This window comes from Oryzias melastigma, linkage group LG9 (genome assembly GCF_002922805.2).
Source record: "Oryzias melastigma strain HK-1 linkage group LG9, ASM292280v2, whole genome shotgun sequence".
Taxonomy (NCBI): Eukaryota; Metazoa; Chordata; class Actinopteri; order Beloniformes; family Adrianichthyidae; genus Oryzias; species Oryzias melastigma.
This window is the reverse complement of record NC_050520.1, coordinates 8,805,548-8,833,342: the sequence shown is the minus strand read 5'-3', so window position 1 is coordinate 8,833,342 and position 27,795 is coordinate 8,805,548. Positions and strand designations below refer to the sequence as shown.

Below are 27,795 nucleotides of genomic sequence, written 5' to 3'. Positions count from 1 at the left end.
ATCGCCCAAAGCAGAAAAGAACATGCAAATTCCACACGGAAAGGACTTCTCGCTGTGAGCCAACAGGGCTAACGCCACATCACCGTGCAGTCCCACACTGGTGATATTAAAGACGGGAAAAGTTTCTTTAGCATTTGATTTCTGGTTATTTAGAGGCGCTATCTTTATCAGCCTCTTGCAGCCTTTCTCCATTGGACATGCAGAACCTGTGATTACAGCCTCACTGAGCGGATACAGGATCATGACCTTGGTTAAGCTTAATGCTGTCAGGGAAACCAACAGACTTTGTGACTGTAAAGCCCAGTGAGCACTACATTCTTGTCTCCTCACTTTTTAACCCTTCCATGCACAACAAGCTGGTTTGAGGTGTAAAACTGTGACTTGCAACCCTTAGTGAGTTTCTTGGATGAAATTTAAGACAGACTTTAACTCTTTGTGGCTCAGAAAAGGTATTTATGACAAAATCACAAGAGTGTATTTCTTAAAAGATGTTTTTATAAATAAAGTTGAACAGAATCAAGGACAGAAAAAGCCCTCTGAAGGGTTCATGATTTCAATGCGAACTTAAATGAACAGAATGAATCACAGACTGGATGATGAACGCTGAAGCGCTGAAAGGGACTTAAAATGAGGTGGGGGCCAGACAAAAGCACGACATCGGGAGGTCAGCTGATTCTCACCCCATTTGTTTCCTTAAAATGACGACATCTCTGGCTCAATGCTATTTTCACCTTAAATCTATCCGTTTTTTTTTTCTTTTTCACAATGCTGCAGTCCCTCAACCTCCCTTTGTGTATCACCGGTTTCTATAATTCCAGCCTGTGTAAAAAGACTGCAGCAGACCCAAGGCTGCAACCACACTTCCAATGAGTAAGCTAGGAAAGAAAGTGAGAGCGGAAGAGAAGAATTTATATTTACCCACGTATTTCAGTATGTTCTACATGAAAAGGTCGGTGCTTTCAGAGATGTCCCTTTTTCTTGTTGCTCGCGGACAACAGAAGCAAACAGGATTATTTTGTCATTCCATAAAAATGTTGTATCATTTAATGCAAAACAAATCTAAGTTTTATGCAAAAAAATGTTGTTTATTTCCCATGTAGATGAAAGAGTTTTAACAAGACAAAAAAGCACTTTCTTCAGCTGTTCATCAATGATGAACGCGTACGATGTGACCGCGTGGAGTGCAGCTTCGGCATGTTGGACACAGAATAAGGGCGGATGTTGAACTTGCTGGTTTTGGCTGCTTCTGGAGGCAGGTCCTGCAGAGCAAGTGGCTGCAGATCAGTCGGTAGATGCAAGACGCCGACGTCGAGTAAACAGACACAGAGCAGGAACAAGAAGAGCACACCTTTCCACCTGGTGAGAAATTTAAAGAAAAAAAAAAAACAAGAACAAATTCAGAAATTAGAAAATGCATTGGTTTGATAATTAAATTTTAAGATGATAATCTATTTGTAATTATTACAATTAGCCTTTTGAACGCCCCGGCTCCTCTGTGCAGCACCGGGAATGTAAATGGGAAAACAGGGTGGCCCCGTCTGACTAGACCTTCAGATGTGTACGATTATCTAGAACGCCTGCAGTCATAGCTGGAAAATGTGACATTCATCTAAATCAGAAACTGCAAAGGGTTTTTGTCAAAAAGGTTCAAGGTTATGGACACAGATAGGAAATCTTGCTTAATTTTTAGTTTTCTAATCGTTCCCTTCAACTTATATTCCCTATAACTTATGCAATTGTGCTCATAAGTTTACATAGCTCTTGTATTGTCTCTTTTTGCATCAATAACAGCTTGTGGTCGTTGTGGATTCTTCAAGGCAGAAAACCCCACGTTCCTTTAAATCCTTGAGCTGTTTGCTTGAACTGCCCGTTTGAGATCTCCTCAGAGTGGCTCAATAATACTGAGGTCAGGAGACTGATCCAGGAACTCCAGAACTCGAATGACAGGAGGACTTGACCTTGTGTTTTGGATCGTTGACTTGTTGAAATGTCCAAGTGCGTCCCATGGGCAGCCTCCGACCTGAAGAGTGACAATCTTCCTCCAGTATCTGCAGATAATGTATTGCAACTGCATTCATGTTGCCACCAATTCTAACCAAGTTTCCTTTGAGTTTGTAGCTCACACACCCCCAAACCATCAGCAGTCCGCCTCCGTGTTTCACAGTAGTAGTATTACTTTCATCATAGGCTGAATACGTCTTGTTTGCTCAACGCCACCTCCAGAATGCTCAGATTTTATATACAAAGCAAAACTTTGGTAAAAGTTTGATCTTTTGAGTTAAAAGCACATATTATCTTATGCTGCACAACAATGGTTAATAGCTTTCCAGAGCTGCACTGATATGATCCTGTTTGGCACAGGGGGTCTTTTATTTTGAAAATAAATTATTTGAGCTTCTGTCAAATGCAAATTTTTTTTTAGAAAATCCCATTTTGAAAGATGCTAGGTTCTTTTATATGTTTGCTATTGTCCGTGCCAAAAAATAGACATAATTCTTATTTATTTAAAAAAAAAAAAGGTCATGAATGCAAATCCAAATTTCTTTAAGGCTAAAGTGAGACAATGCGGCTCCTTCTAGGTTTTAATCAGTACAAAACTGCTAAAGGTTGCCGACCCCTGCTCTAGAAGTCTGGAGGCCTGTCTCTCTGCTGTTTGGCGAGCTATCGAGCCATTTTGTGGCATTTGCATAAAAAAAGGATTTCTTCTGGCAACTCGACCATGTAGCCCATTTTTCTCAAAGTGTTTTTTTTTTAAGTGCCTCCTTATTGTGCATCTTAAAATATCAACACCACAGTTTTTCTGCGAGTGCTGGATCACAGCTGTTTCTAGCAATTGTGGCAGAATTTTTTCTGACTGTGGTTTGGTTTCAACAGAACTCCTCACTTTCCACTTCTTGATCCACGTCTGAACACTGCTAACTGGCATTCTCTGTTCCTTGGATATCTTTTTTATATCCCTTTCCTGTTTTGACCAGATCAGTTACCTTTTCCCGTAGATCTTTTGACAGCTCTTTAGCTTTTTCCATGACTCAGGGTCCAGAATTTAAAGAGCAGCACTGGTTGAAGGATGCACGGGTCTTTTGGAAGCCCAAAAACTCCAAAGACCTTTAGTGATCGCACATTGATTACAGACAAACGAGTCACAGGTGAGGATGGTTACCTTTGGCTGCCATTCAAAGTATTTTATATCAGCTTTTGGGCATGTTTTTAGAACAAAGTTATCAGAGTATCTAAACTTTTAACAGGATAACCTGGGAAGTTTCTGTTGTCATTATGATTTAAAAAAGGTAAAATAAATTTTTGACAATAACTGGCTCCATCAACCACTAACCAAGAGTGTAATAAAAGCTTATTTTATCATTCACATTCTATGAAAAATTACAGAGAAATCATAATTTCTTCCAGGTAATGTAAACGTATAAATTTATAACTAAAAACGACTTTAGTTATAGCTGCTAAAATCGAAAAGGTTTAAGGTTAGAACTAGGATGAACACAAACCTAACAACAAATCATTTAGTCAGTGTATCTTATGAGGTGGAAATCTTTTCTGGTGGACACTTACCTGCTGTAGTGCTGGGAGAGCTTAGTGTGCGTGTCTGCATGTCCGGCTCAGAAGTCCCCTGTCCTTGGTGGGTTAAATTTGCGGTAAAAGATGGTCGGCCTTTGAGGGCAGAGGAGAGCGCCTCATCCAAACTAGCGGCCAAACGCTGCTCATGAGAGCCGCTGCTGGCGTCTGAGAGGTGGAAGGAAAATAGAGAGGAAGGTCAACAGAATAAAAGCACAAATACAATTCTGGGGCTTTGAAAGGGAAAGGCCAGCATTTCAAGGAGACCTAGCCAATTAATAAAACATCCACCACTTCTATATGGTGTAGGGCTGAAGGTCAAAACACATACTACACTCCTTATTTTACAGGGGAAAATGTTTGCTAATTCAAACTAGCAATTTACAAATCTTTTACTCGGACAACATGTCTACATGTATAAGGAAGCTGATGTTGGTGGCCGACTCCACCCACATGTGGAAGACCCTAAAACAGGAGTATGCAACATTTAACACTTAAAAATTTGTTTGAGCTCATTTCTGATTGACAGCAGGAGCCACAAAGTCTGTTTAAATACTTAAGACATTGATTTGCATTTATGTTATTATTATTATATATATATATATTGTTTTTTGGGGGATTTATAAAAGATAACAAAGATTATCTTTTTCCAAAATCAAAATATGAAATTGTTCATAACTTTTGACAGAAGTTCACAAATTCCTTTCAAAATAAAAGACACCTTGCTTAACACAGGATCATCTCAATACAGCAAATATAGTAGTAGTTAGTGTGATTTCAGAAGTGACTTAAAAATAAAAAAAACAATACATGGTTTATTTTTATCGTTGTTGGTGCATCTTAGCCAGAAATGTGTAAATCTAACAAACTAAAATTAAATCAGAACTAAGTCACCCTTACCAAAATTTTTGGACAATATGACACACTTAAAATTTTTTAAATTTGCTCAAAAATAGAAAGTAAGCGTTAAAATCTGGTGCACCTTAAACTATGATTGTGCTTACTGAGCTGAAAATTAGTTTCTGTGGTACATGTTGAAACATTTGTCAGTTTGGTAAACAACAAAGCTGCAATGAAGTGAGGAATTGTTGGAAAATGATGGGAGGCATGGCCAGTAGCCTGTTTGTGAATTAGTTAAATAAAGTCTGACTTTTTTGTTTTGCTTGTTGTGCCATATAGTTAAAAAAAATACTTTTTAAAACTGAAAGTGTTTTATTACTCTTTAACCAGACAGCCACAAAGGAGGGCTCAAGTTTCAGCATAAAATCTTACACAATGTGTCATACCCACCAGATGCTGAGTCCCTTCTTGGGCGTTTTGTTTGAGGTTGGAGTTCCCACTCATCTGTTGACACTTCTTTGGAGATTTCATTTAGTTCTAGTTCAGTTTTCCGTTTTGAACCCGATTTAAAGTGACTTTGAGGGTTTGACGAAGGCTCTCTTTGCCCTGACGTTAAGTTTGTGTCTCTGTTAGGGCTGGATTCAGAAGAGTCAGTATTCACTATAACACTAGGAGAACTTTGTCCACACTCGTTTGAAGTCACAAGTCTTGAGGCATGCGGATTGTCCTCTTGGTTTTGCCGTCCTAACATGCCGTCCCTCTTCATCATGCCTTTCTGGAGGAGGAAGTGGTCAATGCGGCTTTTCAGCTGGGGGTTAGGAAGAGGTTGTGAGGTTGACGTGAATGGGACCCCCGTAAAAGGGTCGCTTGGAGGTCGACCCCAACCAGCTTCCCTCTTCCGGTACTCTTCCAGTGTGGTGCTGTCCACTGACACGCCACTGGGGAGCAGCATGGGCAGCAGCATCGCTTCCTGAGTTATTGGATCGAGGAATTCTTCAGGGACGACGGCACTGTCAAAGCGAAAACAAAACCTTGTTGATGCATAAAATGAAATTCAACTTTATTATTAATTCTATAATCTGAGCTCATGAAAAATATGAAGTAACAACCTTGGAGTGGATTCCTGTGGCAGTGTGGTTTTTCTAACAGAAGGCCCAAAGAATTCCGGTTTTGACAGCCGCCCTCTCTCTGCAGATTCATGGATCTTTTGAATCCTCTCCACTTCCTCTGCGGGGCAGCAGCTCGCAGGCTGACCCCACACGGCCAAAGCCCTCAGCCCCAAGGACGAGGCTCCACCACCAAAAGGCACGGTCACTCGAAGCTGTGTCACAGCTCCCAACGAAGAAAAACCCCGACTCCACAGCTCCACCTGCCGACTGCTCTCAGGCGGCGGAGGAGGAGGGGAAAGAAATGGCGCTCGAGGGCGAAAGTTTGAGTGGAAGAAACAGACGTGGGTTTCTTCTCTCAGTTCACAACGAGCGACCAACTTAAACTCCACATCAGACTCATAGGAGTTTGTGCCGGACACACATATGTTTTGTTGAGACCCACCTGGAGCTTCTTCCCCCCACTGATGGGCCTGGAAACTCCACTGATTACCAATACTGTGCTTTGACTTGGTCCCACCCCTTTGACGATTCTGTCTGTGCTGCTCTTTCACCTCCGTCTTCTTCTCCTCTTTTTTCTCCACCTGTTTGTGGTCGGTGGGAAGCTGCCGGTCAGAACTGGTGCTAATCTCAAGTTTTTTGCAGGCCTGTCCCCGGTCCATCCCCCAGGGCCACAGCTCTACATCCACCCTGCTCAGCTCCACCTGGAAGCCAAACTTCAAAATCACCTGAGAGGAAAAAAAGGAAGAGGAGCTTTAAGATATTATTTAGACAAAAACAGCATAATTATTTAAAAAATGAACACCAACAGTTGATGTTTAATTTTAGGTGGAAAATAGTTCGAGCTTTTTAAAGAGATAATTTACAACCACGCAGCTTATAAATGAATGAGATGACGGCTTCAGCATTTGAAAACACTGTTTTTCTTCTAAATATTATTTATTTCTGACATATTTAGTACACTAAAATCCCTGATATCATCATTGGAGGCTGTCCAAATGTTGAGAATATTAACTGATTTATTGAAAAAGTAACAATATGTTTCTAAATATCTCCTTAGGGAACATATCGGCAAATGTTCTCTTAATATCTTAGAGAACATTTAGTTATCCTGCACTGAAGTGTTTAAAGTAATTTTCCAAAATTTTAGTATAATACATCTGGAGCTGAGATATTTCTCCTGCTTTGCCTGAAAAGTTATAAAAACTTTGGAAGAAATTGTTTTAGAAAAAATGATTATAATAATTAGTAAATTTAAGTGGAGCAGAATTCATGATAACATACTCAGGTTCTGTTCAGACAAAACCAATCATTTGATTAATTTTCAACTTATTTATACAACCTGAATTTGTATAAAAGTAATATAAGAAGATAAACACTCTATGAAGTCACTGTAACAAGAATATTCTAGTAAATAAGTGGGAAATCACAAGTACTTAGTGTTATTTAAGATGAGTAAATGTTTAGAATGCAGTTTTTTTGTTAACCAAACCCAGTGGATGTATTTAGCAAAAAAGTTTTTTTTACAAATAAAAACATGTTTGCAAGAATAAGCAAAAGTGCACTTATTGAACCGGTAATTATTATTTCATTTAAAAAGGATAAAAACAAACAAACAAAAAAAAAAACAACACAATTCTTGTTTTAAAACTAATGATATGATGGTTTGAAAGCAGAATGAACAACCTATTTAGCTTGACGGAATGAATTAAATCTAAAAATGTTTCAGCTGAAATAATTCTGTTTTCAAAGAAATTAAATAGAAGCTATTTTTCTATTAAATTGCTTTTCCTTTAAAATACTGTTTGGCATCCAATAGAAATTTAACATGCATGGTAATTATATGTCAAGTGTCAGACAAAAGAGAGAATAAAAGTACTTCTAAACAGGGTGCAATGCAGCAAAAATAACTTTTTATTACAAGAAGTGGATATATTTGTACAAACAGCTCTCAAAACTTTACAAATCTGTATTTTTTTTTTAATTAGTGCGTCATTGTGTTACCTGTAACGGGGGGCGTAGAAAGTATTCAAGCTTGAAGCCCCGCCTTCTAAGAGCAGGGTCAGCTGATACAAGGTTTGTGACATCATAGCCGTCTGCACATAACTGCAACGACATAAAATACTTTATTTTTGACGAACAAAAGAGACCATTTGGGTTCAGTGTTCATGCACACATTTCTGTGTTTGCAGTCTCTGGACAGTAAAAGAAAAAGAGACATTATAAGTGTGTGGAGGGATCTAAATAAAGGTCTGTACATGTTTCTTTTGAGAATGAAGGCTGGTATTGCACAATGTAAAAAAAAAAAAAAAAACAAGGACATTTGTGATGCAGTCTCCCACACAACACTTTATTTTCCTCTCCATGTCCACCACCTTCCTGCAGGATCATTTCATGTCTAGCCTTCTCTGAACTTACACCAAAATCTGTGGATTCTTCCCTTATAGTTTCATCCGAGATACAGGATGAAAGTACATAAAAGTCAAGTGAAAATTTTTAATATCGTGCTTGATTTTTATCTCCCACTCTGTGAACTGCAGCACGGAAGATGTTGCAACACACAATTAATATTATATTCCAAAAGCAAAGAACAAAAATAGCCTCAGGGTGCTGTAGATATATGGAAGGTCTAAAAAAAAAAAAAACAAGTCATACCTTGTTGCAGTGAACTGTTGTATGAAACTGTGGCAAACAGAGATTTACAACCATTTTTCATCTAGCCTGCAGAGAGACAAACCAATTTCAGTGCTGTACAATATGAGCATTCATGTCTCATATAATGGTCTCATAGGTCAAGGAAATGTGACGCATTCAGTGAATACAGGCAAACAACCTTATGAGGAGAATATTACAGTCTTGTTTAATTTATGTGGTACTGTATCAGTGTCAAAGCTTATGTTCAAAAGTTGTATTTGTCCCACATGAAATGGAAAAATTCAAATTAACAAAATAAATGATGAAGGACGACAAAAATGTGCAGCTTTTACAATAAAAAAGTCCCACTCTGATCTTTTTTTATCTATTTTAAAATCGTTTCCAGTGGTTTTTAATAAAGATGATGCTGTTTTTATCCAAAATAAAAAAAAAAACCTGCCTCATTTTAAGGGACATAGCTTCTGCAGAGCTGCTTATAAATTCCCTTTTGAGTTGTGGGTGAGACTGTTGTGTGAGGGATTCCAACTCATGGATCTATTTGTCAAAAAGTGGATGTATCAGAATTAAATGAAACAGGGAGGTTGTGGCTTGCTGTAGTAGCTTCTATGTCACTGCTACAAGCTTTTTCCAACATTTATTTTGTCTACTCCTGATTCACAACAATTTGACTAAAGAAATAATCAGAAATACTATTTTAAATTCAGTTTTCCTTAGATTTGCCCTTAATCATAAGAAAAAAGGCTACAAGAGCAGGTTAAAAACAACAAAAATTGGATTTTCATCAGAGTGGGTCTTTTAAGATTTGGTGATCAGTTTTTCTTGTTTGCATCACTATCTACAAAGCATATATGGGGCATGAAAAAATAAACATTATAGGATATTTTTAAACCATTATTAGTCAATTAAATGTCTAACATTTCAGTAAAACAATCCATCTTAGAATAACAGCCTTTTTCTTTCAGCAGGTCCCTCTTTTTTTGCAACACCAGATTGTCCGGCTTCATCTAACCTTCCTCACTCACACCAACATGTTTTAACCTTACTAGCACATTGCACACTTGTTATCCTTGCTGAAACTTTTTTGTCACACATGAAACCTTCCTATTGCACACAACTTTTCATCTATTTCCTTACTATCTGTTGCTCTTGAATGTTAACCCTTCGCCTTCTTCAACAGTCTCCCTCTGCTGACCTTCAGCCGTCTCTGTTCCAGAGCAAATCTCCAACTCTCTAGATGTTTCTCCACCTGCTTCAACCTCTTCTCAAACGTTCTGCTCCACAGAAATTCCTCTCTAGCCTAATTTGTCAGTTAACTTATCCCCACAGAATTCAGGAAAGGGTTCAAAGTTGATCATAAGTTGGTACAGTCCCACCTTCAGCACATCAACCAAACTAGTTTAAGAAAATATAGATAATTAATCATATTTAGTTCCTTTCCCGAGTATTCAAATATATGGCATCACAAATCAGAAAACATAAAAAACATGAGACATAAGCTAACAAATATTACCAACATCTTTTATGAAAGTTTAAAGATAACTAACATACAACAAACTATAAATTGACTGGGTTTCTTTGGCTCTCAGCTAATATTTTTGCAATAGTGTTAAACAAGCGACAGTTAAGCTGAATACTGTAACAAAACATGATGCATTTATTTGTAAAATGTGGCTGCTGCAGTGCTGCTAATGCTAAAGCTACATGCTAACCATAACTAGCCTGTCTGTGTTCGCGCAAAGTCACGGTAAAATGCTCATATTTATAACATTACCTTTGCGGGTTCTAGTGAACAAGAAACATGTTACATATTTACACAGACTGTCTACTGTTTTGACTGTTTTTGGTTCTATTTATTGAGATGGAAAACTAGCTATCAACAAATAGCCGGTATATCTACGGTGGCTGAGGAGGGACAAGTGTCTTTCATGATTGTCGATTGGAAAATGCTGCAAGGGGCGTAAAAGCGATTAACAAATTTGTTTTTAGCTGTTTTATTGTATTTTTTAAAAATAATTAGCAATCAATCAATCAGTTGAAAAAACATTTAAATTTGATAAGGATTTTCTGGACTGAAATTTGGACATGGAATCAATTTCAGTAAATTCAGTAACACTGCAAACTGGAGACAAACAGAATGCTAAAAAAGTGTAATATTTTTGGTTTAAATGTGTGTTTGACTGAGTAAAAAGAAATAGAAGTACAGTAGAACATTGCATACATGTGTGAATAAAATAACACAGTTTTTGCTTTCCATTTGGATCAAAAATGTTTTATGTTTGTATTTCTATTTATTTATTTAGTACGGATATAAAAACATAGACATACAGCTAAGCAGCAGTCCCATGCCCATATCATCATGCTTGTAGCAGGAGCTAATTTGCAGCATTTGTCCCCTGATGGGCTTTTTATACAATAAAATAATCGTGATAAGGCATAAAATGAAGTGACTGGTTACAAAATGACAAAATTGCCTAAAAACAGAGACTTGTTAAAAAGATAAATATATACGTACACACACATATACATATATGCATACATACACCTAAGCAAACCTCACTCAAACATGTGTGCAACGCTGCTGCTGGTACAGCCAGGACTTTGTCTGTTTTTTAAAAAGACTGAAGCTGGTCATAGATTTCAAATCAGCAGGAAGTGAATTCCAGAGTCCTGTTCCCTTCACAGAGAGAGCAGACTGAGCAAAAGAGGTTTTGCGAAAGGGAACATTGCAGTTTCCACTTGAGGCTGCTCTAGTGGGTCTGCTGGAACTCTCTAGTTTATAAATTAAAGTGCTTGAGGGTTTAGGTGCTAATTCGTTAACACATTTAAAAATAATTTTTAAAAGATTGAAATGGATAAAATTTGAGAATGTTAAAATTTTGTGTTTTAATAAAATATGGCAGTGATGGAATTGAATTGGTTTCAAATCTAAAATCTTTAAAGCTCGATTGTAAAGTCTCTCCACAGGTTTGAGTGTGGTTTGGTGTGTTTGCGACCATACAATAACTCCGTAAGACAGGTGGGAAAAGATCATTGAGACATTTTCTAATGAGTTTGAAACAAGTAATGTTTTGCCTGATAATTTTACATGTTTTCTTGATATGGCTTTTGAAGTTTAAGTTGGAATCTAATATTACTCCAAGATATTTTTCTTCTGGCACTTGATCAATCTGTTTCCCATTTACAAAAACATGCAAGGAGTTAGTTGTAGCTTTTTTTATGGAGAAACAGATGCACTTTGATTTTTTAGTATTGAGTGTCAGACAAGATTCCCCCAACCAGGTGGATATATTTTTTAAGCCATTGGTTAGCTTTTGGCTGACTGTACAACAGTTTTTACCGGAAGCATGGACTACTGCGTCATCAGCATACATCTGTATGTTAAGGTCGTGACAGACTTCTGGAAGACTGTTGATGTATAAGCTGAAGAGAATAGGGCCAAGAATGGTGCCCTGTGGAATTCCAGTTTCTATTTCATGAAGCGTAGATTTCCAATTACTGATGATAACACATTGTTCCCGTTTCTGCAGATAAGATTTAAACCAAGACACAGATCGTTCTGAAAAATGAAAAGATTAAAGTCTTGAAAGGAGGATATTGTGGTTTACGGTATCAAATGCCTTTTTCAAGTCAAGAAATACCGCCCCTACAACATTTCCTTTATCCAGTGATTGTTTAATCTGTTCTAGTAGAAAGCAAGTGGCTGTTTCAGTTGAGTGGTTAGGTCTAAAGCCAAATTGAAGAGGATGTAAAAGTTTTTTATCTTCCAGATAGTTTAGGAGTTGCTCAGAAACTATTTTCTCAAGGGCTTTGGACATAACCGGTAAAAGGCTTATGGGCCTGTAGTTGGAAACTTCTTGAGTGTCTCCCGATTTAAAAATTGTTAGTGAAAAGTAATGTTAATGAGTGCAATAATCTCCTTATAGGTTAATATTATCATCTTCTCTCTATAAAAAAAAACAAAAACAACAACAATTGATTACATTCAGTCAAAAAAAGGTGAAATTTTCACATATCTTTATTAGTTCTGTGGAATTTTAACAAATTAGTAGATTGAATTAAGCCAGAAAAATACTAGTAACATAAATGCAAACAATATTTTTTAAAACATGTATAAAATCTGCGGTATTTTGTTTTTCTAAACAATGCAATACTGTAACTACATCACCTACATCAAAAGGAACATCATTTTTGGACAAGGTTGCTATGATTGCACCATTATGGTAAGCCAACAGGCTATCTACACAGTTAAAAAACACATAAAGGAAAGCTCAAATGGCACATATTTTCGCTGTCAGTTCACCATAATATAATAACAGTAATAAAGATGATAATACTATGTAATACTTTAAAGATAAGTTAATATTCTTGAGCAATATCTTTTTTATGCTGGCATAAACAACACATATAAAAGCCATGATATTCACATTGGATTCTACTGTAAATCATAACCTGGGTGAAGGACACTACGTATCGCAGTGATCCTGAATGTTCCCCTTGAAAAGGCAGACTCTGCGCTCTGATTTTTTTAATACTTTTTTTTCTCACCTTCTGTGTTTAAATTAACTAGATAGAAGAAAGTATCTTCCAAGATATACACACACTCCCAATTAAATATTTCAGTCTTACAAGCTTTGATGTACATTTTTATGTACTTAAAACCCCCTTCCTTTTTTTAAATATATCTCCCCTTGTATTGCCACTAGTCCCTCTATCCTCAATCTCATAAGCTGAAGCTTTACATATGTGTAGACACATGCACACACTTGCTGGCACACACTTCCTCTTGTTCACTCGCACATGCACACACACATTTACAATCTATAACTATTATAAGTATTTTTTTCTCCTAGTATAATATACATTCTATGATTTTCTTTCACTTTGGGGATAGGGACAGCTCTCTGAAATTTCTTGGTTAGCAAAGCACAAGGACACAATTATAGTTATCTTTCAATTTTTGTGTCCTTTCAGGTTCTAATTAAAAGTGAGCTGGGAAAGCTTTAATGGAGCTTTGGCGCCCTCTAGTGGTCATTTCCAGTCACTATAATATAAAATAAAAGCAGAACTTTTTAAATGTCCAAAATTGACTTTTTATTTAGTTAGGGCTGAATATTGGCTAAATATACCTATGTAAGTTCAAAAGTAGAAAATATAAACTCTGCTAATAATGTGTTAGGTCATTTATGTTTGACCCTGAGCATGAAATGCCTTGAAAACTAAATTAGGAATCAGTGAAAATGTGCCCTTTGAGATCAGCATCCTTTATCAGTAATGGGTAACCTTATTTTTTAATATAATTAAAGCACTAAAATATTATTCACATCATTTTTTTTTATTTCATGTGTTCCCAGCATTAATTATTCACTAATACATGCCGGGAAAAATTGAGTAAGGCGCTGTCTGGCCAAAAATGGAAGCTAACATCACACACTCTGACCACTAATTCTACTTTTACATAACCAGTAACACAAACATACAATAAATAAATACTGTGTTATGTTTTCATTGATCGTTTCTGACAATATCCCTGATTGTCTTTGTTCTTTTCTAGCGCGGACATTAAATAATACATATGTAAGTGCTGTCTTTTAAAACATTTCCCTAAATCCATCATGGAATCCATGAATACTGAGGATGTAAGATGCAGCTAATAAAAGGAGCTTGAAATATTTTAGACATTTTTCTATTTAAGTGATTATTTTTTTAACAGTTGGCCCTTATTGTTTTGAGTTTCTACAGTTGTTTTAAAAAGTAGTTCAGACTGAACTGATATATTTTGATGTTTCTTTTGTCTTTACATGTTGAAGTGCTGAGAGGCCTTGTCACTTGTTTTCTTCATAGAGCTGTTTCTAAATCTCCGTTGACTCGATCCTCTCCAGGCGCGAGGGTCCTGCCCAGGGAGGGGCGAGCTGGTGGAGAGAAGGAGGGCCCTTTTGGTCTTCACAAGGTGGGGAGAGGGTCAGGGCGATCGGGCCGGAGAGGGAAGAGGGGCCAGAGAGGGAGGGAGGACCGGAAAGAGATGGTGGACCAGAAATGGAGGGGGGACCAGATAGAGAGGGGGGACCGGAAAGAGATGGTGGGCCAGAAAGTGGGGATGGACCAGAAAGGGAGGGAGGACTAGAAAGGGAGGGTGGACCAGAAAGAGGAGATGGACCAGAAAGGGAAGGAGGCAGCTGAGGAGACAGGGGTGACAGAGCTTGTGAATGAGGTGGGGAGTTGGAGGACGTGGGGGAGGTGGTGGTGGTGGTGATGGTGGTGGTGGTGGAGGTTGTGGTTTGTTTGGATCCCAGCTGGCTCATGCGTTTTTCCAGAGCCTGGTTCTTCTGCAGTGTTTCCACATAGCTAAGCTGCAGCTGTGCCTGGTATTTCAAAACGCGTTCCTTCTCGTCCTGCCACGTGTGGCGCTCCTGGTCAAAGTTGAGGGCCTGTCGCTCTCGCTGCTGCCGCTCCAGGCGTAGCGCAGCCTGAAGCTGTTCTAGCTGCCGGCGCAGCTCTCCAGCTTCGTCCCAGTGACCCTCCTGGACCCTCTGGGGCTGGTGGACATCCTGGCACAGTTGGGACTCGTGGCGTAAATGGGCCTCTTGTCGCATTTGGGCCTCGTGGCGAAGCTGTGCTTCCTGGCGAATTTGCGCCTCGTGACGGAGGTGAGCCTCCTGGCGGATCTGCGCATCCTGACGCATTTGAATGTCCTGCTGCATGTGGGCGTCCTGCCGCTGCTGCTGCTGCTGCACGTCCCGCCACTGAGCCTCTTCACGCTGCTGCCTCTCCTGTCTTTGAGCTTCCTGCCTCTGAGCCTTGGCCTCATCGCTCTGTAGACTGAGCAGGGTGTCAGAAGTGGGGGTGAGGGAATTAGTCGAGGGCTCAGAGGGGTTTCGTGGGCAGTGCACAGCTCCCCACGGTGGCAGCAGCCCCGCCGCAGCTAAGTTTGGGCTCACGACGACTTCTGCTCCTCTGCTAACTTCACTCAGAGCACGCTTTAAGCTGAGCACCTCCGCCTCAAATACTCCCAGCTTCTCTCTCAGGATGGACACCTGGACAGAAGACATAAACAGAAAAACAACAATAAATTACATGTCAAATTTTACATTTCTAATGGATATAACAAACTATTTTGATTGTAGAAAACCTGTTTCCTCCTCATTACTTCATTGTGATTTACTATTCCTACAACTTCTGTAAAAACATCAAGTATGATAATTGAGAGTCTACACGCCCACCTAGCTTTCACTTAATTAACCATAAACACCTTTAAATTACAAAGTAAACTTGAGACTATATGTCTGATAGCTATGGCTGACAGAAATGTGGTCTTACAGCTGAGTAATGACACCAAGGAGGGAGCAAATCTACAACATAAAAGATGTAAAACAATAATCAAAGTTGAAGAGGAAAGTATGTTTTCCCAAACACTGATATTGAAGTTGTTTTTGGTTTATTTTGGATTTAAAAAACTTTAACATTTGACTCCAGCTGACCTAATTCCACATGTCTTTAGTTCCCAACTTTCGGTAAATTTCATATTCATATTTATTTTTGCTGACTCCTGACTTTGTCCTAGCCTGGACAATTTAATATCTACCAATTCCTCTAAAGAAAATCACACGTCAGTATTTATTGATAACTAATCCCACCAATAATTTCCTGTTGATAAACGTCTTGAAATAAAAGTGAATTTTCACAGGTAAAGTAGTTGCAATGGTTTGGCTTCAGTATAAAGACTTTATGCTTCAGGAATGTTCTTGGAATGTGCTGGAGTCAATCCCAGATCAGGATAAGCATTAAACTTAAGCAAAGGTGTATTCAACATTCAAATCTTACAACACTGCCAAAATACAAACATGAAGCTGTAGTTTCAGTTTAGAATGTTGCTGGAGGCCATGTCTTTGTCAAAATAAAGCTACTAATCTGAAAGTGAAACTCACTCCAATCATTTTTTGATTTATTCTAAAAGCGTTCCCAGTGGTCTTTAAGATTAGCTAACAAAAACGCTCTTTTTTGAACACAAAAAAAAAACTAAATTTTTATTGGAGTAAGTCTTTAACTGATGGGTGACAAGTGAGAAATGTACTTTTCTGTTCTCTTCAGATTAAAAACCCACCTCAGACAGAGTCCTCCTCAGCTCTCCCTCACACTTTTCCAGCTCCAGACACTTGGAGCTGTAGGAGTCCTTCAGACCCAGCATGACCTCCTCCCGCTCTCTCAGCTGAGCGTTGAGCTCCTTCAGCTGCCCTCTCAGAGCCACCATCTCTCCAGCTCGCTGGGTCACTTCCGCCTGGCTCTCTCTCAGCTGCTGCTTCAGCAGCGAGATCTCACCTGCTTTCTGACACACCTGGAACACCACAGCTTCAGCGTTAAACAGCACCGACATCAGGAACTCTGACGTGATCTCTATGAATGATAAGGATAAAAGTAACAACAGCTCACCTCCCATTTGGTCTCCTCCAGACGAGGCAGGATGTCAGCCTGCTCCTTCCTGTAATCCAGACACTTTCTCTCCAGCTCCTCTCTCTGAGCCAGCAGAGCGGCCATCTCCTCCTGCAGCCTCCTCTTGTCCTGGGACAGGCGAGTTATTTGGGCCTGCAGAGCAGTCTGGGAGCGCTGAGCTCGACGGGTAACCTGAGGAGAAGCATCCATTTGAAACATGAGGCTTTCAAACTACTCATGCTGTTTGATATACAAATCTATTTTAACTTGTATCTCGATTGCCTAATTTGTCTTTTTTTAAAATAAACCATAAGAAGTGTTCCTCTTGTGTTATATTTCTGTTAACATCCTCTCTGTTAATGGGTCAGAGTTGACCCGTGTATCAAATCAGCTTTAAAATACACTAAAATCCGTATTATCATCCACATTTTTTGTAATATCTTGGTTATCTTGTCAGGCTTCCTTATCTGTGGAAATGTTGGTTATATAATTTTTTCTGTGGGTCTCTGGGCCTTTAAATCAATACATATGCCTCTAGATTTCAATAAAAGCAGAAAATGATCTCAAGAGAATCCTTTAGATAAAACAAGGTTATTGTGTAAATTGAATTTTACTCAGAGGTTTAGAACACGTCGCTGAAACTAATTCTTTTTATCTACTTTTCAATAATGAAATGATCAACTCTAGTAACTTCCATTGCGTCATAGGTCAGTACATACATACTCATACATATTTTCTTCAAGAACATGGAAAAATACATGTATCTTTTGTCAGCAATAGAACTTTAATATAAACATATTAGAACACAAAAAACAACAAATCAAACCAACAGAATTCACACCTTCCACAAGTATTAGAAAGCCAAATCAAAGAAAAACCTTTGAGTGTCTGGACATGCCCGAGTTTGTTTATTTTGCTCTTTTTTGTGGATAAATGAGCATCCTCTGAAGGTCACATGATTGGGAGAGGAGGTCAGTGAGTTGACTGAAATCCACTAACATTTTAATTTTTGGCTCTTATTATTGCTTTATAGTTATTTTATATGTTTGGGTCAAAATTGGCCCAAACACCATAAATGACATTTTGGATTTTTAGAAGAAAAAAATGCAAAAACTAACAAATTGATGGATTACATTTATTTTAAGTGATTCTTCTAAGCAATTAAAAACGGAGACATTTCAGTGCCGACCTTAATACAAGACGAAGGTTAAGCATTCCAAATATGACATTTTTAAACAAAATCTTGACCCCCTTAAATTACATATATTTTTTAATGTAAAATACATATTTTTGATCCTTTCGTTTGTTCTGTTCTTCCATTTTTGCTGTTCTAATTTGCCAAAAAAATATTACATCCCCACCTCTGGACAGTGATTATGTTGGAGAAATGATGTTGGGGTTCATGGATGTAGATGACACCAGTGGGGTTGCTGTGAGGGAAGGTTTGATGGAGGCAGATGATGAGGGAGCAGCAAAAGTCAAAGAAGATTTACAATTTGTCTGAAGTTACCAGTTTTAAGGCGGAATAATCAAAATTGGATACAATTTAGGCAATGCAGATGATGCACAGTCCATACGAAATTGTCTTGACTGAGGCTTAAACTTGAGTTGATTCTGGCATTAGCTGGTAAAAACTCTTCTTCAACAAAAAGCTTTGTTGCAATTTTTAAAAATAAAAAACGTTTTTTCTGTCTTCTTTTTTAGATATAAGGGTTTGATATATTTAGGAGTTTTTCAAAGTTGGTTTCAACAACCGGAAAGATGTAAGGGGAAAAAAGAGGAACTTGTTTTATGAAAGTATGTATTGAGGTCACCTGCTGCAGACGTGAAGCGTAGTTCTGCCTCAGCTCGTCCATCTGTCGCTCCCAAACACGCTGCTTCTCCTCAAACACCTGAATGATCGCAGCCTCACTTTGGTCCAAATTCCTGCGCATGTGCTGCACCTGGAGGACAAGTGGAGGGAATTAACATCAGCCGGAAAAACAGGTAAAGCAGAATAAATGTAACTTTTAACATTTTTGGCACCTTTGGAAATGCAAGAAAATTCCACATTGGTCTCTTAAATAATATGAAACTGACTAAAGTTAAAAAACAACTTTACAATCAAAATCAGACAATACAATTTTCTAAAAAAATGATTTAAAGAGCAAACTAACAACACAGACTTACTCAAATGACATAACATCCTTTGAGTTGTGTTGCACAACTTTTTGAGGCGTTTTCTAGTCCTGTCTGAATCTACAATTCTGAAATAGAGTGTGCTAGAAATTTCCCAAAAGTATTTGTGGAAAAACCAGTGTCCATTGACGCTCACTACATTAGCAAAAATAGACCACAATGCATTGTGGTCGAGCAATTTTTGCGAAAAAAAAGTGTTTAAATGTAATTTATAAATAAACTATCCACATTTTCATCCTGAGAACAAAGTGGAGTCATACATAGATGTCTTAAAATGTTTATATTAATTAAAGTTTCACTTTGTATTTTAGGTGACGTCATACCAGCATTTAAAAAAAAAAAATCGAAAGAAAAGTAGAGAGCAAGGTGTCCAAATTTCTTTTAAAATCCAGGGTACTAGATAGTCCTGCTCTACAGTATATAGTTTTTTTAATAGCTAGGGTTTAGGATGGGACTTAAGACATAGTCTTAGTTTGTTAGGGTACACAAAGAGAAAAATAAAAATCAGGCCCTGTACAGTGGTTGTATTGATCTTTTTCTTTTTTTTTTATCCTTATCCAAGTTAAAACATCAAATAACTTCTTCATTGGTCCACTAGTAGACAGAATCAATGTCAAGAATTTAAATGTTTTGATAAGCACTTAAAAACTCAATGCTTAGAGTACAAAACTGAGCAGGAAATACGCAAAATACAAACTGAAATGAGTATAAATTATCTAACAGGTTAGTGGACATATATTTATCTTATTATTAGTAGTAATCACAGAATCCTCTGCTAGCTAACTTGCTATTGAGTAGAATATTCCATTGATGCTGAGGGACGGGACTAAATAAAATATTTCCACATGATCCATCTTTGATGTAATCCCACATTTCAGTGTTTTTTTTGTCAGAGTTAAAAAATAATGAGCATAAAAGATATTTTAGACGCATTTATTAAGTGTTCAGCTCAGGGCCCCCAGGAAATTGTCTAAGTTTACCCAATGGTAAGTCTGCCCCCTGCACACGGTATCAACTTTTTTTTTTATTTATAAATTAAACATCCTTAAATTCTCCTCAATCTAGTCAACTCTAACCTCCTGCTCTTTTTCCCATAAGCGGTCTTCCAGGTCCTGGATGATGTCATCAGAGGAGGGAGAGGGGCGCAGAGGTCCTGGGGCGTCGCTCAGGTGGCTCAGCCTCTGATAGGAGGAGGAGCTCTTCCCAGAGGAAGACCGCCCACTGTCTGATGCACTGAGTCCATTCTGGAGAGAAGATGATAAGATGATGCTACAAAAAATATGGCAACAACAAAAAAAAAAAAACTATTGGAGCCGTACCTGGTAGCCGGGTTTCTCCAGCTTGTCCAGGCCTGCAGCTGCCCCAGCCATGCCCAACCTGTTGATGTGGCTGGTTGAAGCACTGAGCGGCCCCAGGACTGCAGGGGGCCCACAACCTGACCCCGAGCCGGTGTAAGTGGGGAGGCTGGTCAGGGAGTTTCTCCCGGAATCTGACATCCCTCCCTGAACCACTTCAATACTATTCCCCCCTCCTTCACTCCTGCTCACCCTAACTGGACTGTCCTGGTCCAGGAGTAGGGCCTCTGGCACCTCCCCTGGGTCTACTGCTCCTCCTCCTCCTCCATCTCTGCCTCTCCTACCTACTCTGCCCTCTGCAAACCCTTCACCTCTGGCCTCAGCCTTTCCCTCGCCCCCGGCCCCTCCCGCCTGGCCCACCAGGTTCTGCATGGAGTGGAAGCTTTTAGGAACCACTGGCTTGAAGGCAGATGGACGAACTAGACCAGAGCTGCTCTGCATTGCCTGTGAAGCCAGTAGAAAAACAAGAGAAAGCTCAAGTCAACACACAAGCTGAACTTCAGGTATATTGTGGCGGCTGTTTGATTGGTAAATTCTATGATTTAAAGTGTCGAACAAAAGAAAAGCACAAATTTAAAAAAAAAAAAAGTATAAAAGGAGAGTGTTTACTAAAAAGAAGGTTAAAAGGATGTAAGTTTACAGTTTTAGTGCAGTAAACTATTGCTAAAAGACAAAACATCAAGAGTATAAAGTTAAACAGACTAGTTGAAAATACTAAAGTTAGTATTTTTTCAATTGTTAACTCTCTGCCATAGCAAATAAATCCAATGAACAAAGAATAAAGACGATATTAACTTTATTTTGGTGAAACTCCAAACTTTCTTTGAGTGGTCATGTCTGGGAAAACTATTGAGCCAGATGCCATCTCAGACGAGGCAAGTGAAGCGGAAAACGTGCACACTTCTAGTTGTCTCCAAGTGGGTGCATCAGAATGAATCTCAAGGCATGTTTGTGCCTATGTCAGTGCTGGGTGGATCAATCCACAATGTCGATAGTATCAATCTCAAGTTGGTATCAGTAGATCAATACTGGCCCACAGATATCAATATTTACACTCTTGTTTGAAACTTGTTGAAAGTTTCTTGTTTTTTATTGTTCTATTTAAAGGCTAAAAAATTACAAATTATTTATATTTCAACCAATTGCTTTTTTTTAATCGTTAAACGTTTTGATTTATTTTTGAATCATAGTAACTTGTTTCTTTTGGTTTATTGATTGTTTTGCATTAACTTGTGATTTCAAGAAGTTTTTATTTTAATAAACTAGCTTCCATCCAATTGAAAATATTGTCCTAAGTCTGTTTTTATGGGAAACTTACAAAAGAAATTATGTTGACTAAAAACAATTGAGATTTTGAGGTTGATATCTTATCCACAGCATTTATGAAAACCATCGGTATTGGTTTTGATTGGAGGGAATTGTTGTGTTTTGTTTCAGATCTTTAAGTTCATCTCGTGAGAAATAGGAGTAAAGGTGCGTTTATATTTTTGTTCAGTGTAAGTATTCACCATTTACCATTTTAAAATGAGGTTAAGTACCTGCTCCAGTTTTCCTGACACCGCCATGATCTTGGGTGGGTTGTGGTTTGGAGGGTTATGGCTAGCCAGATTGTTTTCACTGTCAGTTCTGGCGGCGGCCATCTCTCTGTTATGGTGGTGGTTCACGCCAACACTGGTCTTCTCGCTCACTCCTCGACCCACAATGTTCCCACAAACATCCAGGCCGGCCGCGTGCATCTCCCGCTCCCTCTCCCTCTCCATCCTCTCGTTCTCCAGCCTCTCCCTCTCCCGCTCCCTCTCTCGTTCCCGTTCTCGTTCCCTCTCTCTTTCTATCTTCTCCCTCTCTATCCTCTCCCGTTCCCTCTCCCTGGCCCTCTCCCGCTCCCGTTCCCTCTCCCGCTCCAGCCTCTCCCTCTCCACCCGTTCTCGCTCCCTCTCCCGGTTCCTCTCCCTCTCGCGCTCCCTCTCTAGCCTCTCCCGGTCCCAGTCTCGGTCCCGATCCCGGTCTCTGCCCCTTTCACGCTGCCTCTCCCACTCCCTGTCCCTTCTGCCGGCTGCATTGCCACAGTCCAACTGGTTGTTGTTGGAGGGGGCGGTCATGGTACATTCAGTGTTGGTGGAGGAGATGGTCTCTGTAGGCCGGTCAGTTCCAGTGCAGGTCCCAGTCCCGATACTAACACTTCCTCGTTCATCGCTAGAGGCCGTCCCGTCTGATATAGTCGCTGGGGGGCGCGGCAGCCGCTCCGCACTGCAGCTACGGTCGGCAGGGCAACGGCGAGAGAGAGGAGGAGCTCTGGGCAGGGTGGTCCTGGTGCCAACGGACTTCATGGCAAACTCCTGCTCTCCTGCCACCCCACTGCCAACACTGCCCATAGTGGAGGTCAAAGGTCAGGGATTAGAGGTTAGGAGTCAGGATTTGGGAGGGTCACAGAAACATTTGGAAGTAGTGTGGGTCATCACAACCTAATGCAGGTAGTGGGGGGACACACACTAGAGAACACAGAAAAATGAAAGCAGTTATAACAATATTGCAATTGCATAATACTCGTTACACAGTAACAGATGTAGAATAGACTCCAGCCCAGCAGGCGGGGGCAACATGGTCCTCCTCCCATGATAAAAATGAAAAGGTCAGACTGATCAATCTGGACACCAAAGTGAGTGAATAATGAGGAGTAAACGTGATCCTGATTATGGCAATGACTTTGTATGTTCAGAGTTTGAATGTGATGTGAGGACTCTCCGGATTACTTTTTTTTTTTTTGGTGGGATGAAGAGTTCTAATGCATAAAAAATGGCTGATTTTACATTAGTTCACATACCTGAACTGGAGAAGAGAGCCATTTAATGAGGGCTGTTTGTTTCTTCGGTTTATTTTTTTGGCCTTAGTAGATACAAAAAAAGAGGTCTAATCCCTTTCAAAACAAAAGCCCACAAACAAAACTAGTGATAAGTTTGCTGAAACTTGTTAAAGTCCCACTCCAATCTTCTTTTACTTCTTTTAAAAGCGTTTCGAGTGTTCTTTTAATTATGATTATGCTGTTTTTAGCATTTTTTTTCCAAAAACTGTCGTTTTCTAGGACATAGTTTCTGTAGGGTGGCAGTAGTTCATTAGAAATTCGCCTCTGACTTGTGGGCAGGGCCATTGGAGTTAGCTTTCCCATGATCCCTTTTTTATTTGCTCTCCTGCTAGCTTACAGCTACTCACAACCCCAAGCTAACATTACCAGAGCAACAAAAATAGTGAGAAATATTGGAGGTATACTGAATTGAGCCAGAGTCAGGCTTGGACGAGAAAAACAAAGACGTACGTGGATCTACTCGTCTGCATGTGGATGCAGCAGATGAAGTAGACCAGGGAGCTTATGGCCCGCTAATTGTAGTTTGTAGGTATAACTAAGCTTTTTCAAACGGCTGTCCTTCATTATGAGAAAAATACTACAAGTATATGCTAAAAACACAAAGCTGTCATTGGAGTGGGTCTTTAAAAACCTTAAGATTTCTGCAGACCAAAGCATTACAACAAAGAGATAACTTTGTGCAATATTAATATTAATGCGTTTGTGTTCAAATAACACAAAATTTGACTACATTATATTAAATTATACCACAAATCCAATTAAATGTACTGCTAGTTTGGTTAAAGTCAAGGCGGAAATAATAATAATAACAACACTGCAGCATTTTGGGAACTGTGTATATTCATTTAGAAACCCATTCTTAATACAAAACAAAATCCTCCCACAAGCACAGAAATCTGTTCAAAATATGCATCTATGAAGCTGATACAGTAAAAGAAAAAAAACCCCAATATTTAAACTACAAAAATACAGTTCCAACATCAGGGCTTCAAAAATATAAGTCTGTAATAGTTCCTGTTAATAGTGCAGGTAGATCAAACGCAACATTTGCTAAGATGATTATTTTTTTCTATTTTGGCTCTTGAAATGACCCAATTTCTTCACTCAAGTGGGAAAATTTAACCTAAAATGCTAGACTTTTGTGACACAATTAATTCGACTTATTTTTTGACATTATACAAAGATCATCTTTTTCAAAAACAAACATTTAAGTGTACATCATTGTGTTTTTCTATACAACAACATTCTTGAAAACAACTTCAACACTTTGTTTTTAAAAGGGCAGCCGACATAATTTGTACTTTTTCTTCTCTAGATCTGAAGATCTAAAAAAGAAATATTAAAACTTGCAGACCTTAGGAAAATTTAAATACAAAATAGATATAATATTTGGATCATTCCAGAATCTGGGGGCATTTGGAGTTCAAAATTCAGGAAAAGTATCTTTACTTTTCTGCTAGATAATCTGTCAAATGCTTGTTTAGCTTAGTTTATGGATCAGTTGTGCATTTTTTACATTATATTTTGGCTTGCAAAACGTGGTGCAACCCTGTAAATGTGCATTAATATTAGATCAATCTCAGGAGTAAACGCTAGTTGTTTAGCTGTTACTATAATGACAGAGAGAACAAAATATGTTTTTAAAATTGAATTATTCTGATTATATGTGTGCATGGAGTGATCAATCTAGGCTAACTATGTTATAAAAATATCTAAAATATAAAAGATCCCTTCACGTCTTTTGGAAAACTGTTTGATGATATCCAGAATAATATGTGATTCTCTGTTATAGTCATCTTCAATCACCTTAAAAAGATTATAATAACAGGGTTGTGTGCCTGCTGTGGGACATTTGTTCCATGAATAATGGTTATTATTTGAAATATTTTGTTTATTTAATCAAATTTAGACAAATTAGTCAATTTTAAATAACTGTTTACAATTTAATTTGGACATTAGGGAGGTGGAACAATGGGAAAATTGAATTTTAGGGGGTACTTCAGACTTATTTGGGTTTTTAAAACTATTTTAAGCATTCATTTCTATTGGTATTTGAGTATTTGGTCTGCAGACTAACTCACTTTTAGTAAGAAACTACAATTTTTTGTATTTTATGTGAGAATTACTTGAAATATGGGGTGTAAAATGTCCCCCCGATTCTGGAACGACCCATTTATAAAACCGACATTAACTAAAAAGTTACAAACTATTAAAATTGCTCTGTTTTTGGAGCCATAAATCCCCTTGTTAATTGTAGTGTCGCCTCTCATGTGGTCTGCAGGGGTTCAGGATGCAGTTTTGCTACCTGAGTTGGGTTTAAAACCCATGTAGGCTCCCAAATTCTCCCTACACATCCCATGATCCAGTTAATGTTTCTTACATTTATAATTAGAAAATAACTGTTTTCAAAGAGAACCGTCTCCCATATAACCTTTGATGATGTAAACAACACCCCAGGTAAATTTACATTAGATTTTGAATACAAAAGATGACAAATAGATGAGTGCACCTCCCCTTTACAGGCCATTTACAACCGATCCCCTTCCACTTGGGTGAATAGTAGTAGTAGTAAAATGCAGAGGGTATATATATGTGCTGCTCTGCCTCCATCCCCTCCCCTCACGACTCCCTCGCGCTCCCTTTTCTCTGCATCCCTGGGCGGCAAGGGCGGCTTTAGCTGCATCAAACCCTGAATCCACTGCGCTCCCAAACAAAACCCGGCTAGGCCCGTGACAAAAACACAGCGCGCGACCCCCGCCGAACACAAAAAGCGCACCAAATGAAGGCTGATTCAAATGCAAAGCGCCATTGACATTGACGACGTATCATGCAGTAGCTTTGATTTACCGATTGTAGCATCCTGGCGGTCCATCATCAAAGGCTACTCACTATTTTGCAGCTGGGCGGTTTGTAAGATGGCAGCCCTACAAAACAGTTTGGTAGCGTCACAGTCCTTTTCGGCCAGGTTCTGAATGATCCTGCGCCGCTGGCCGTGGCTCGCTTCTATTAGGGATGCTGTCTTCGATGCTGTCAGCGTCGGATGCTGATGATGGAGTCGGTCGGTTAATACGCGCATCAGCTGAGAGACACACACCCACCTCTGGCCCCGCCCCTCTGGCTGCATGTTACAAACGCCCCCTTTTGGCAAACATCCAGTGCACTTCCACGGGACCGAGCAGGGCCCACAAACGAGCACGAGCTGCCTTACTTCACCAAAAATACTACTCAGGTAAGAGTAATTAGTAGTCATTCAATTAATTACAAGTGTAGCAAAACAAAAAGCAAGTAGAAGACGAAGATATGACTCTATCTTTAAAAATGACAAAAGAAACATTTGTTATACTATTTATTCTAAATAATGGAATATTTTAGGTTAAATATGTTATTAGGCAGAATTCAAGCAAGTAAAAAAACTTGTTTTTAAAATAATTTTTCATTAAATATATGGAAAATTAAAATGTTGGTATTCTTGTGGTGATAATAAGGGTTTTATTAATGTTTAGAATAAATAGTGCAAATGTTAGTGCAAAAACAATATAACATATAATAAACAAATATCAGAATTTTTTCAAGAAAATATTTTAAAAACTACATAAAAGTTTGATATGCTAAAACTACTCTCAACAGTAATTTATATAACAAAAAATACTAAAGTATATGTAACCACTTGACAGTATTTACCTCAAAGAATAATCTCAACAATTAAAGTTAAAATCACCAGAAGATGCAGGACAATCACAAATATGTTTAGTTTTAATTTCCAGCATCTTTTTATTTTTACATTATTACATGATAAATAATTTTGCTAAATAGGATGGCCAAGTCCAAGAGTATACAAAAAATAAGCCAAATATGTAGTGCCCCAAATTTCTATAAAGCACTGAAAGTGTGGAGCAATCAGAGTTTTAAAGCAAATGTAATGCATTCTGGTTTAGAGACCATTTCAGCTAGTGTAAAATTGCTATTCGTTTGGCTATTTTCAAAATGTGTCTTCCACGAAAAAGTGTCATCAATTATTACACCAATAAACGTCTTTTTTGGGCTAGTACCAATTATCTTTACAGAAACATTACAGTTTTTATTTTTACTACTGAAAAACATAAAATATGATTTTTCACAGTTTAAAGATAATGTATTCACATCAAACTATACTTTTATATTTTTAAATTCTGTTTGTATCACTTTAATACATCAACTCGATTTTTTCCTTCATAAAAAAAGTTATGTCATCTGCAAATAATATACATTTTAATAATTTTGATGCGGTAATGTCATTTATGTAAAGGATAAATAATTTTGGACCCAAGACTGAACCTTGAGGTACCCCACACACAGTCTGTGGATCCTTTGTTACTGCAATTCTTTATTTTCAGAATAAATTGCGCTAATATTAGTGCAAGAAAACAATGTAACATTTTAAATGAGTAAAATAATTTTTAAAAGTTATTTTAAATAAAACATAAAAGGTTTAATTATTCAGTGCTTGTAAAAGTGGAAATGAGGAAATCTTTCAAATAATTCCAGTGATTGTCCATAAGATGGCAGTAGTGACCAATATTTTCAAGCATTGTCAGGATACCTGTGGAGACAGATTTTTCTATTTATTTCCAACTGAATGTGATCCTAACTTTGTTGATGCATATCTATTTATGGTTAAACAAAGCGTTAGTGGCTGGAATTCCACACATTTTAGCCAAATCCTTGCTTGATTTTGATTGACATTTTTTTTTTCTTTTTGCAATAGAAAAGAACAACAGTTATATAATTGGTATTAAAATGAGCAAAAGGATTAAGTGTAAAACACAAACCT

General features: G+C 38.3%; 2 protein-coding genes across 3 annotated transcripts; both read right to left on the bottom strand.

Moving 5' to 3' along the window:
- Positions 1-899: 899 nt before the first annotated feature.
- Positions 900-10,101, bottom strand: ubox5 (U-box domain containing 5). Of its 2 annotated transcripts, XM_036213650.1 has the most exons (8): positions 9,940-10,101; positions 8,169-8,234; positions 7,518-7,619; positions 5,517-6,241; positions 4,858-5,417; positions 3,565-3,735; positions 1,959-2,020; positions 1,140-1,356 (listed from the first exon to the last, which is right to left on the bottom strand). In XM_036213650.1, the coding sequence occupies exons 2-8, from the start codon at positions 8,220-8,222 to the stop codon at positions 1,282-1,284; spliced, it is 1,749 nt and encodes a 582-aa protein (XP_036069543.1). In that variant the 5' UTR covers positions 8,223-8,234; positions 9,940-10,101; the 3' UTR covers positions 1,140-1,281. The 2 variants fall into 2 exon arrangements, with proteins under 2 accessions (XP_024132028.1, XP_036069543.1); XM_024276260.2 differs by lacking the exon at positions 1,959-2,020 and having other exon boundaries at positions 900-1,356; positions 9,940-10,099.
- Positions 10,102-12,162: 2,061 nt separating this feature from the next.
- lzts3b (leucine zipper, putative tumor suppressor family member 3b) lies at positions 12,163-26,103 on the bottom strand. Its single transcript, XM_036213633.1, has 8 exons — positions 25,833-26,103; positions 21,664-22,614; positions 20,090-20,569; positions 19,847-20,014; positions 18,407-18,535; positions 16,593-16,784; positions 16,267-16,497; positions 12,163-15,199 (listed from the first exon to the last, which is right to left on the bottom strand). The coding sequence occupies exons 2-8, from the start codon at positions 22,495-22,497 to the stop codon at positions 14,018-14,020; spliced, it is 3,216 nt and encodes a 1,071-aa protein (XP_036069526.1). The 5' UTR covers positions 22,498-22,614; positions 25,833-26,103; the 3' UTR covers positions 12,163-14,017.
- Positions 26,104-27,795: the final 1,692 nt, after the last annotated feature.